The 12,202-nt window shown below is 44.6% G+C and overlaps 1 protein-coding gene across 2 annotated transcripts in view; it reads right to left on the minus strand.

Moving 5' to 3' along the window:
- The window catches only part of Gmeb1 (glucocorticoid modulatory element binding protein 1), a 39,021-nt gene that overhangs the window by 9,787 nt on the left and 17,032 nt on the right, over window positions 1-12,202 (minus strand). For both annotated transcript variants that reach the window (XM_028759903.1, XM_028759904.1), the window contains exons 3-6: window positions 11,686-11,768; window positions 8,728-8,852; window positions 3,965-4,068; window positions 1,049-1,206 (exon numbers count right to left, since the gene is read on the minus strand). In XM_028759903.1, the coding sequence (XP_028615736.1) occupies window positions 1,049-1,206; window positions 3,965-4,068; window positions 8,728-8,852; window positions 11,686-11,768 (470 nt within the window). The remainder of the gene's footprint in view (window positions 1-1,048; window positions 1,207-3,964; window positions 4,069-8,727; window positions 8,853-11,685; window positions 11,769-12,202) is intronic.

Here is a 12,202-nt window from a genome sequence, read left to right on the forward strand (position 1 = left end):
AGAACACTGTGCGAGCACTGTGGGAACACTGTGGGAGCACCATGGGAGCACTGAACAAGCACTGTGGGAGCATTGTTAGAGCACTGTGGGAACACTGTGTGAGCACTGTGTGAATACTGTGAGAGCACTGTGTGAGTACTGTGCGAACAGAATCATCTTTCTGATACTTGATATGCACTGTAAGAAAGAAATAAGAATGCTTGAAATTTTAGTTCTAACTTAAAATTCTAGTAGGCCAGGTGGTGGTGGTGCATGCCTTTAATCCCACAGTGAGATTAGAAGCCAGAGACGGGTGGATCTCTGTGAGTTTGAGACCAGCCTGGTCTACACGGTGAGTTCCAGGACAGGCAGTAATACACAGAGAAACCTTGTCTCGAACAAAACAAAACAAAAGAAAAGAAAAAGAAAAAACAACCAAAAAAAGAACCAATTAAGATAACCAGACAGGCTAGGAGTGATGTTACATGCTTTTAGTCCCAGCAACCAGGAGGCAGAAGCAGGTGGGTAACATAGAGAAACACTGTCTCAACCACCAGTCCCCTACCTGCTTTGGAAAAAAAAAAAAGCGAGTAGAGAGAGTGAGGCAGGCAGGCATGGGTGAGTCAAGCTTGTAACTGTAGAGAGGAGAGATGAGAACACTATGTAGCCAACCTGGGCTACATGGTAAGTTCCTGGACAGTCTGGGCTATGGAAACATAGTCTCAAAACAAACAAAAAAACCGAGTCATTTTTAAAAGGAAAAAAGAAGTCTGTTTCCAGGGTGAGATCCCACCCAAGACTGCTGCAGTACCTTACAACAAAGCACAAGCACATCCATGCTCACAAGAATCGGAAATGGAGGAATACCAGGGGCACCCGGCATGGTGGCTTATGTTTGTGATTCTAGCACACTCGGGAGGCAGAAGCAAGAATCACAGCAAGTTCAAGTTCAGCCTGGGCTACGAATGCAAAGTCAAGCAACAAAGCCACAGAAAGAAGCGGTGCGCTATGCTGTACAGAGGTAAGGCTGGTGAAAACGGCGGTCTCCAGGTGGTCTCCTACCCCCTACCATCGGCCGAGGTGGGGGTCTGCACCACACTTGTCTGCTGTCCTGGCACTGGAGCCCTCGCACTGCTGATCAGAAGGTCAAACTTGGTGCTCCTGCAGGTGTTGGAGCAAACTTTGTCATGCTGGTAAAAATCGATCTGTCCAGAGTCCATCATCTTCCTGTACAGAAGGAAACAAGGGCAGGTCAGCCTGCATTTCACCTTTGAGAAGTAGGACAGAGGAGCAGGTGGGGACAATCTTGCTGAGTGCATGACAAAGATTAGAGAAGCCTAATCATGTCTGAGGTCATCAAATTCTAAAAATTCTTGTTGGAATTACAAACATCTGCTGGCCGCACCCACATTCACTACTACTTTTCTGAGTTTGTGGAGTACCCATGTTCTTCACCACACTGCAGATCCTTAGTGAAGGATGTCAGGAATGTCATTAACACCAAACCTGACAGTCCCAGCACATGGGAGGCAGAGGCTATGTGAGTTCAAGGCCAATCTGTTCTATATAACAAGTTCCAGGCTATCCCAGGCTACAAAGTAATGCCCTGTCTCAGAAACAAACAAACAAACAAACAAACAAACAATAAAACACCTCTGAGATGAGAATGTTGGTGTATATCTCAGCTCAACTAAGACGTGCAGAATTAGGATTCTGAAAGAGATCCTGATGAATTAGTATTCCTAGACCTGGCTGGCCTCAATTGACTGTGTTACATAGGACAGTCTTAAGCCCGATTCCTGTCTCCACCTCTTAGTAACCGACAAAATTTATTTTACTACTTTATTGCCACTTTTTTTTTTTTTTTTTTTTTTTTTTTTTTTTTTTTTTTTTTGGTTTTTTGAGACAGGGTTTCTCTGTGTAGCCCTGGCTGTCCTGGAACTCACTCTGTAGACCAGGCTGGCCTCGAACTCAGAAATCCGCCTGCCTCTGCCTCCCAAGTGCTCAGATTAAAGGCGTGAGCCACCACCACCCGGCTATTGCCACTTTTAGAGATATAACATTTCAGAAGACAGAGAGGCAGAGAGAGGAATAAAAGAGGAAAGGAATAAAGTAACGGGGTTACATTCTAGCTGCTAGAAGGTATGACACAGGGCTGGAGAGATGGCTCAGCATTTAAAAGCACTGACTGCTCTTCCAGAGGTCCTGAGTTCAATTCCCAGCAACCACATGGGGGCTCACAACCATCTGTAATGGAATCTGATACCCTCTTCTGATGTGTCTGAAGACAGTGACGGGTACTCACAAATGTAAAATAAATAGATCTTAAAAAAAAAAAAATCCAATAAAAACTAAGTAAAATTTATAAAATTAAGAAATCTCTAAGGTTGTGTTTGCCGAGCAGTGGTGGCACACGCCTTTAATCCCAGCACTTAGGAGGCCAAGGCAGGTGGATTTCTGAGTTCGAGGCCAGCCTGGTCTACAGAGTGAGTTCCAGGACAGTCAGGGCTACACAGAGAAACCCTGCCTGGAAAAACCAAAAAAAAAAAAAAAAGTCTCCTAGGAATAGTGTACAACACTGATGATCTAACATTCCTTCTGGAAAATACCTCTGGAACGAGACTCATGAGCCCCTGCTATTACAGACCCTGAGAAAACCCAGGAAGCATGCTAATTATAGTACACTCTACGTCATCAGGAAGCATTTTAATTATACTACAATCTATACCATCCTGTCATCTGGCTTCCACTAACAGAGATCTTTGGGCATTCCAAGTCCTCTTAACATTTGTGGGAAATGGGCACATGTTTGTCTTCCTGAACATAAAGTAAGTCAAGAAGAACAGAACAGAACAGTAAGGAAAGCCATTCCTTTCAAACTATATAACAGACCCAGGCCTGTGCTCTGCTGAGGGTGAGTCTCCACCACTGAGAAACTGTGCCCAATGGAACCAACTCCTTGTCTGTCTTTTATTTCTACACAGGGTCTCTTTCTGTAGACCATATTACTCTGGAACTTGTTATGTAGTCCTGCTTTACCTTAAAGTTGAGATCTTCCTGTCTCTGCCTCCCAAGTGTTGAAATTAAGGGTATACTCACACCTAGCTGGGCACGATTAACTCTTGACCTTAATTTTTTTTCTTTTTAGAATTTTATGTGTATGGGTGCATTGCTTGCATATGTGTCTATGAAGTATTTGCATACTAGTTTCTGTGAATGCTAAGAGAAGGTGCTGGATCCCTTGGAACCAGAGTTACAGACAGTTGTGAGCTGCTATGTGGATGCTGGGAACTGACCCAGATCCTCTGGCAGAGCAGGCAGCACTCTTAACAGCTGAGTCATCTCTATAGTTCCACTCCTTGCATTGAAATTTTTTCTATCAGAAGGTGAACATTCAAAAAATACTAATGCATTCAAGAGGGAAAACCACAACGCTAAACTTGTTGGAGAAAAAAAAAGTGTGGGTGGGCTCTACTTCACACACTGACACTTGTTTCTGTGATGGTCCCAGGGTCATGGCCATTGGACTTACTCAACACAGAGACTGCTGCCTCTATGTGAGGAGGACAGGGTGGATCTCTGCTGAGAAAGGATCCTGCTAACCTCCTGACATCAGCAGCCTTAGCCAGGCATGCTGTTGTCAGCTTTGGCTACACAGCAAGTTCAGGGCTCACCTGAACTAGAAAGAATAAAAAATTTGATGCAGATGCTGGGTTAGTTTGTTTCATTTAATAGTTATTTAGGTTGCTGTTAATATAAATTGATTGAAAAGTTAGGGCTTGCAGGGGTAACTCAGCGGTAGAGTGCTGACTTAGCAGGTACAAGGCCCTGGGTTACACCCCAAGTGACAAAGGAAGAAAAAGATTAAGACAGTTGACAAAAGTCAAACAGTATACACTGCTCAAGCTAACCCTACAGATAGGATACAAGTGTCAAGTTAAAGAGAAGACTCTCCCATGACTGAGTGCTTGTCGCCAGCACTTACCTGAGCATGATGCCACCTAGACGGATGGCTCTCTTCCAGTCCTTCAGAGTGGACTTGCCAGCCAGATGAACAAAATGCTTGGGGCTGATCAACTGATCATTGAACTGAAAAATCCAAAGTGGTCCAGTGTCAACACAGGTAGGTCAACAAGGAAAGAATGAAGTAATGCCCCCAGACAATGCCACAAGGCACATCAGTATTACTCAACCTCCTGACCTAGGTTACCAGACAGTATCCCTCTCTCGGTCCCTGTCCTTTCCAGGACAAAGTCACAGATGAGAGTGAAAACACACTAAATGGCATTTAAAACTCCATTCACATTTTAAAGCAGGGAGCTGGGTCTGGTGTTCTGCAGGTTGGTTAAGTAAACTGGAGAGATCTAAGAAGTGATAAAGACAGTCGGGCCAGGGAGATAAGTCACCACTCAAGGTGCTAACTGTGCAAGACTACACACAGAGTTCCATCCCAGAAACCACAGAAAAAGCAGATACAGTGAAACTATAGCTATAGTTCCAGCACCTTTTGTCTTGCTGTTTGAGACAGGGTTTCTCTGTGTAGCCCTGACTATCCTGGAACTCACTCTGTAGACCAGGCTGGGTCTACTCAGAGACCTTCTGCCTCGGCCTCCTGAGTGCTGGGTTAAAGGCCTGTACCACCACCATCTGTTTAGTTTCAGCACCTTATTATAAGATGGAACTCAGAGATAGAAGAATTCCCTAGAAACTAGACTGGTTAGATTGGAATACTTAGTAGAATACAGCAGAAGTCAGTCAGTCAGTCAGTCAGTCAGACACACACGCACACACACACACACACACCTGCACACACACTGGAGATACTTTTAAAGATTTAATCTTATATGTATGGGTGTTTTGCCTGCATATGTGTCTGTGCACCACATGCATGCAGTGCCCACAGAGTCTCAAAGGGGACAGATCCTGTAGAGGAGTGGTTCTTTCGAGACAGGGTTTCTGTGTACTCCTGGCTGTCCTGGAACTCATTCTGTAGACCAGGCTGGTGTTGAACTCAGAAATCCGCCTGCCTCTGCCTCCCAAGTGCTGGGATCAAAGGCGTGCGCCACCACCACCCAGCTAGAGGAATGGTTCTAATGCTTTGATTTAATCTGGACTCTGCGAATCTGGCACTAAAGATCCTTGTCCACAATTGGTTCTTGATCAATCAATAAAGATGCCAGCAGCCAATGGCTTGGCGGTAAGAGGCAGGACTTCCAGGTTCCCGCAGGCTAGGAGATACTTGGGCGAGAGGGAACAGGCTCAGAGCTACTGGAGATCTTAAGGGCAGCCCAAAAATGTCTTGGGCAGCAAGACCAATGGGCTTCACAGAAGGTAACTGGCCATCTAAGCTGAGGGCAGAGTTAGAGGTGTTGGGCTAATCATAAAGCTAGCCGCGGGCCGGGCGGTGGTGGCGCACGCCTTTAATCCCAGCACTTGGGAGGCAGAGGCAGGCGGATTTCTGAGTTCGAGGCTAGCCTGGTCTACCAAGTGAGTTCCAGGACAGCCAGCGCTACACAGAGAAACCCTGTCTCGATAAAACAAACAAACAAACAAACAAACAAACAAAAGCTAGCCGCGGGAGGCTTAGGAGATCCCACCCACTGAGCCAGTATGGCAGGTTAAAAATGACCTAACATGTATGTGTCTTTCATCTGTGGATCGGAGATAGCTCCTGGGCAGGTGTGTGCCTGTGACTCGCAAAGCGGAGCAGTAAAAACTACTGGCAACATATGGTGCCCAATATCACTGCTACAAGATCCCCTGATACTGGAGTTATGGACTGGTTCTGAACTGCCATGTGGGTGCTGGGAACTGATCCCAGGTTCTCTGGAAGAGCAGCCAGTGCTTTTAACCACCGCATCATTTCTCCAGCCCCCTAACTCATTACTTTTTAAAGATTCAAGATGTTAGAAAACGTTAAGTATACTAGAAACCAACTGCATAGCTTCAAAACTCCGAAACTCTTGACCTAGGCTGGTACCACTCAAAAGCCCCATGGTGATGACAACATACAGGGATCACTGTGGCTATAAGTGGAGGCAGAACAAACAACTACTTACAGATGCTCTTGGGAGATTTGTCTTTCTTTCTTTCTTTCTTTCTTTTTTTTTTTTTTTTTAGTTTATTTTTTCTTGAGATGGGGTCCACTGTGCAGTTCTGGCTGGGCTAGAACTTGATAAGTAAACCAGGCAGGCATTAACTTCACAGCAATCCACCTTCCTCTGCCTCCCAAGTGCTGGGATTAAAGGTGTGCGACACTATGCCTGGCTCTCATGAGATTTTTCATTTGTTTGTTTAGTTTGTGGGGCCAGGATTCATTATATAGCTCTGGCTGGTCTAGGGCTCCCTATGTCTAGACCAGGTTGGCCCTGAACTCACTGAGATCCACCTTCTTCTGCCTCCAAGTGGTGACATTAAAGGTGTGAGCCAGCCACTGTACCTTTTTGGGGGTTTTTTTGTTTGTTTTTCGAGACAGGGTTTCTCTTTATAGCCCGGGCTGTCCTGGAACTCACTCTGTAGACCAGGCTGGCCTCGAACTCAGAAATCTGAGTGCCTCTGCCTCCCAAGTGCTGGGATTAAAGGCGTGGTCCACCACTGCCTGGCCCCTTTTTGGTTTCTTAAGACAGAGTCTGTAGTGAGAATTTTGGAGTTTTGGTTTCTCTAAAAACACAGAAATATTGTAAGACTATGTTTTCATTTTAATCCCACATGTGGAATACGGGGCTGCTTCAGATTGTCCACAGCAGCTGACTATGATTTGCCTCCTGCTCTGGTAGAGCTTGATTTTGCCAGCTACAGATAGTTTCTGTGTTTGTGTTGTTTGGAATTCTGGGGACTTTTCAGAGGGTACATAAATGCTAGGGCCTTGATAGGTGGGTTGTTGTTGGTCTCAGTTTGTTAAATAGTCATGCACAAAGAAGAAACAAGAAGAAAAAATTAGATACCCTGATGGCAAAGATCAAACTTGCCCCAAGGACTCGATGCCCCTAACCAGCAGGAGGAAGTTGTCTACTGATGCGTCACCCCCTTTCCAACCTGATTTATTCAGGAACCTCTTTCCCTTTCTCTCTCTTATTTAGTGTTAGGAGGCTTAAAAGGGTGATGAAAGGTAGAAGAAAGAGGAATTCACAAAGCAGCAGAAGACTGGCTGACTTCAGGGTCCCACTCATTAGTTATCTCCTGCCCACAGACTCAAACCGATCCTTCTGCCTCCATGATGGGTGACAGTCATGACATACTTCACCTGCTTTTTTAAGATTTATTTATTTATTATGTATATAGTGTTCTGTCTGAATGTATGCCTGTAGGTCAGAAGAGGACATCAGATCTCATTACAGATGGTTGTGAGCCACCATGTGGTTGCTGGGAATTGAACTCAGGACCTCTGGAAGAACAGCCAGTGCTCTTAACGTCTGAGCCATCTCTCCAGGCCACATCTGCTTATTCTTGTCAATAACAATTAAAATAAGGCTATTATGCTGCATAACAGTTCTAGGCCCGCTGCATATGATTTCATTCACTACAGCACAGTGTATATGCTGTGTAATATGTATGTACATTTATGTGTAAGCATACTGATGAGAATGATTGCTATTTTAAGTCATGAGACTCTGAAGATTTTTTGGAGACAGGATTTTTCTGTGTAGCCCCAGCTATCCTGGAACTCCCAGACTGGTCTCAAACTCACAGAGATCTGCCTGCTTCTGCCTCCCAAGTGCTGGGATTAAAGTTGTACACCACAATGCCTGGTGAGGCTCAAAACCACATGGATAGGCAGACATAGAGAAGAATTCTGACCATTCACTCATTGTTGAACAAGTACTTATCAAACACTGTTATCTATTAGGGACCACACAGGGACAGCCCTGTGCTGTACAAGGTCCTGTCACTACTAGAAGGCATCATACTATGTTCTAGGTTTAACTCCATGAAAACAGACAATGGTAGGGCAGTGGTGGTGCACGCCTTTAATCCCAGCACTTGGGAGGCAGAGGCGGGTGGATTTCTGAGTTCGAGGCCAGCCTGGTCTACAGAGAGAGTTCCAGGACAGCCAGGGCTAACAGAGAAACCCTGTCTCGAAGACAAACAAACAAACAAATCGGAAGGGCCTGCCTGTCAGTGAAGTTCTAAGAGAGTGTGTTGTTGGATAGCATCTCACTCTGTAAACCAGCCTGGTTGCCTCTGCATTACAAGTGCTACAATTAACGGCGTGTCTACTATGCCAGGCTGGGGATGTATATTTTGATGTGGGCACAGCCATGCCGAGGAAGCTCAAAGCCTCAGATCATGGGGCAATTGGTAAAGTCTTTACCCATTATGGTTCAGGCTCACGCGTCCCAATACGAATGAGTGCTTATGAATAATTGATCAGTGTGAGCAAAGACCACCAATGGTAGCTTCCCTCTCTGAGATGTTTCCAGCTTAAGATTGTTCACCCACAGAAACCTGCTCCCAAGACTAGCTAACCTCTCCCTCTGTCCTGAGGTTCCAGGTAGCAGTTAAGAGAGCCCCATCTGACCCAGCTTTATATCCATGTGGCTGTCCTTTCTTCCCTCTCGATGACCCTGGCCAGGGTTCCAGAACCCAAGTCACACAGGAGGAGCAGCAGCTGTGCTGCCAAGCCTGCCACGCAGAGTTCAGTCCTCAGATGAATCCGCATGGTGAAAGACAGGACAGAGGGTGGCTGATGTGGTGAGAGAGAGAGAGAGATAAGGCACTGAAGGCAAACCTCAAGATAGGAACAATTACCTTGACACACTTCACATTTATTCCTGGACACACGAACTTCTTCCAGAGGAGGACAGCTTTACTCTCTCCACAGGTTATAGGGTAAGCGATTTCCATGTCCTCATTAGCGTCTATACTGCTTGCATCTAAAATGGAACGGAATCTCTTATTACTGAATAACTCCTTCCTAAACTCAAGTTTAGGATATGTATAGTTTTGGGGGTTCCTTTCAGACCACAGTTTTGTTTTGTTTTCTTTTTCCTCTTCTTTGGAGAGGGTCTCATGTAGCCCAGGCTGGCCTTGGACTGAGTATATAGCAATGATGATCTCGGAACGTGGACACTGCACTCTACCAACAGGACCTATAGCCCCAGCACCAACAGGACAGACACTCTTTATTTATTTTTTATTTTTTATTTTATGTGCATGGGCACCTACATGCAAGTCTGTACACCGCTTGTCTGTGTGATGCCTTTATAGACCAGAAGAAATCACTGGATCCCCTGGAACTGGAGTTATTATGGTTGTGAGCTGCCATGTGAGTGCTGGGAATCTAAGCCAGGTCCTTACAGCTTACTGAAGATTATTAACTATTGGGGCTGAAGAGATGACTTCCACATGTCCTAAGTTCAATTCCCAGGAACCACATGGTGGCTCACAACCATCTGTAATGGGATCCGATGCCCTCTTCTGGTGTGTCTGAAGACAGCTATAGTGTACACACATACATTAAAAAAAAAAAAAAAGAAAGAAAGAAATCTTTTTTTAAAAAATGATTATTAACTACTTAATCTCTCCAGCCCCAAGAATACTTGTAAAGTTTGACATAATGGCTATGTCTTATTGGGGGAAGCATGGTGCCATGCCTGTAGAGATCAGAAAACAACTCGAGAGTGTCTGTTCTCTTCTTCCACCTTCATGTGGGTTCTGGGGATTGAACTCACTTGCAGGTTTGCCTCCTTACATGGCAAGTACTTTTTATCTGCTGTGCCATCTCTCCGGCCCCTCAGATTCTCTTGTTTTGTATATTGTTGGGGATCAAACCCAGGGCTAGTTAAGTGTTGTACCATTGAACAATATGGCCAACCGTACCATAAACCTTTTGGTTTAATATTCTAATTCCTTTGTTTGTTTGTTTTCTGATACAGGGCCTTGTGTCCCTCAAGCTGCTATGGCCTTTTCATGTAGCCAAGGGTGATCTTGCTGCCACTATTTCCAAAGTACCAGGATTACAGACATGAGACAACACACCCAGAATTTTTAGTTCTTCCTATAATTGTTTGAGATAGGAACTACTTCCTATGTTTGACATATAAATATATGAACTTAAGAAAGAAGAGTTTCTGAAGAACACACAGTGAAATGTAAGAAAAGTCGGATTTGCTTAGTTTCTAAGTTTCCTTCCATTGACAAATTCCCAGCTAATACAGTACCTCTTCAGTCGTCACCGTCAGCCTCACTTAATGACAGGGATCAACCTGCAGACTCCCGATTCTTTGTGGGATCTTTTATGTTTAAAGACAAAGTCTTGTTGTATAGCCCAACTTTAAAGACAAAGTCTTGTTGTATAGCCCAACCTCAAATACAACCTTCCTGTCTCAGGCTCCCAGCCGTTTACAGGTATGCCTCACTGTGATGTGTGGGTAGTGGAAGTGGGGACAGATGACTAAAAATTCAATTTAGGTCCTTGCATATTGGAGGCAAGCATTTTACTACTGACTTTATGTCCCTGATCTGGCTTTGAACTAGCTCTACAGCACAGATTGGCCCTAAACTTGTGATTCTTTTGCTTCAACTGCCCAAATAGCTAGACTTCAAATCCACATCTCAGGCCCCATGTTCAATGATTTTTTTTTTGTTTTTTTTTGTTTTTGTTTTTCGAAACAGGGTTTCTCTGCGTAGCCCTGGCTGTCCTGGAACTCACTCTGTAGACCAGGCTAGCCTCGAACTCTCGAACTCAGAAATCCGCCTGCCTCTGCCTCCCAAGTGCTGGGATTAAAGGCGTGCGCCACCACCGCCTGGCTCAATCATTTATTTTTAATTTGTTTGTTTCCCCCTCAATGGTGCTTAGGGATCTCACATAGAGTCTAAGCTAAGCATTTTACCCCATCTCTTTGTAGGATTTGTTTTAGACAAAACAAACAAACAAACTTTTTGACTACTATAGTATATTAAGTGATCAAGATCAAGGTCTGCTATCTTTTTGTTTGTTTGTTTTTTGGTACTGTTTTGTTGAGACAGAATTTTTCTGTATAATCCTGGCTGTCCTGGAACTTGCTCAGTAGACCAGGCTGGCCTCAAACTCCCTAGTGCTAGGATTAAAGGCATGTTCCACCATGCCTGCCAAGTCTGCCATCTTAGCTGGTATTATCATTTGGTACACTGGATTGGTTGGGACAGAAAATAGGCACTAAAGACCAGAAATCACAGGCTGGGGACATAGCTTAGTAGTGAACCACCTGTTGGCTTGGACAAGATCCTGGGTTCCATCACCAGGGATTTCAAAGGAAAAATATATAGAAACTCTCAAAACATACAGAAGCTGAAGTGTTGTGGATAGCCCTGGTCTTCTATCATGAAGCTAATCCCGCTTTGCCAGGAGGGGCTGCAGAGGAGGAGTGAATCAGTATACAGGTGACTTGTTGTGAACTTTCTGCCTACTTTAATTTATAAAATAAAGGCCAGAACCGGTGATTGGGGAGAGAAGGGGAAGTGGAGCGGAAAAAGTTTGGAGGAGAAGAGAAAGACGAACAAAGGAGAGAGAGGTGGAAGGACAATGGAGGAGAAGCAAGTGGCCTGGAAAAACCCAAGTTATAAGGGATCTTAGAGCTGGGGAATGGAGTAGTGTAGTGGTGAATCTGCCCAATCCAGGCATGCAGCTTGTATTCATAATTACTGAGTTGTGTTCTCACTGATCAGGCTTACCTGGGTTTACTGCAGCACTGAAGTCAAAGGTACTGAATAGAATGGCAGACTTACCAATTCCTTCTTCGAGTTTGTGTATCGTGTGGGCCTCTACAGCTACAACTGCTGCGCTGTTCTCTGACCCGGCTTCATAAATCCTGTAGTAAAAGTGCCCATCAATAAAGAAACTACATAAGTCATGAAAAAAATTAATATTCCTAGCACGGGGTTAAGACATTTGTTTTAATCTATCTGAAAACGGAATAAAATAAGTGTTATTTTACAACCTGACAAGTTTTCCACTGTAAACTCCAAGAGGCCCAGACCACTTAGTGGTTACTGGCCGGGAAGATGAAACGCACCTCACCTCACCCCAAGTAGATGACTCTTGCTGACTCTTGCTACACTTCCTTTGCTACTGTATTACATGGACCCTTTCTTTCATAACATTAAAGATTTGTGTAACTTATGTGTAGAAAGCTGTGTGATTGCTTACATTCATGTACATGTGTATGTATGTGTGCACATGCATGCACCTACAGAAAATAGGAGGGGATGTCAGAAACCCTGGAGCTGGAGTTACAGGTGGGTG

The sequence above is a fragment of the Grammomys surdaster genome, unplaced genomic scaffold (assembly GCF_004785775.1).
Source record: "Grammomys surdaster isolate TR1022 unplaced genomic scaffold, NIH_TR_1.0 126313, whole genome shotgun sequence".
Taxonomy (NCBI): domain Eukaryota; kingdom Metazoa; phylum Chordata; class Mammalia; order Rodentia; family Muridae; genus Grammomys; species Grammomys surdaster.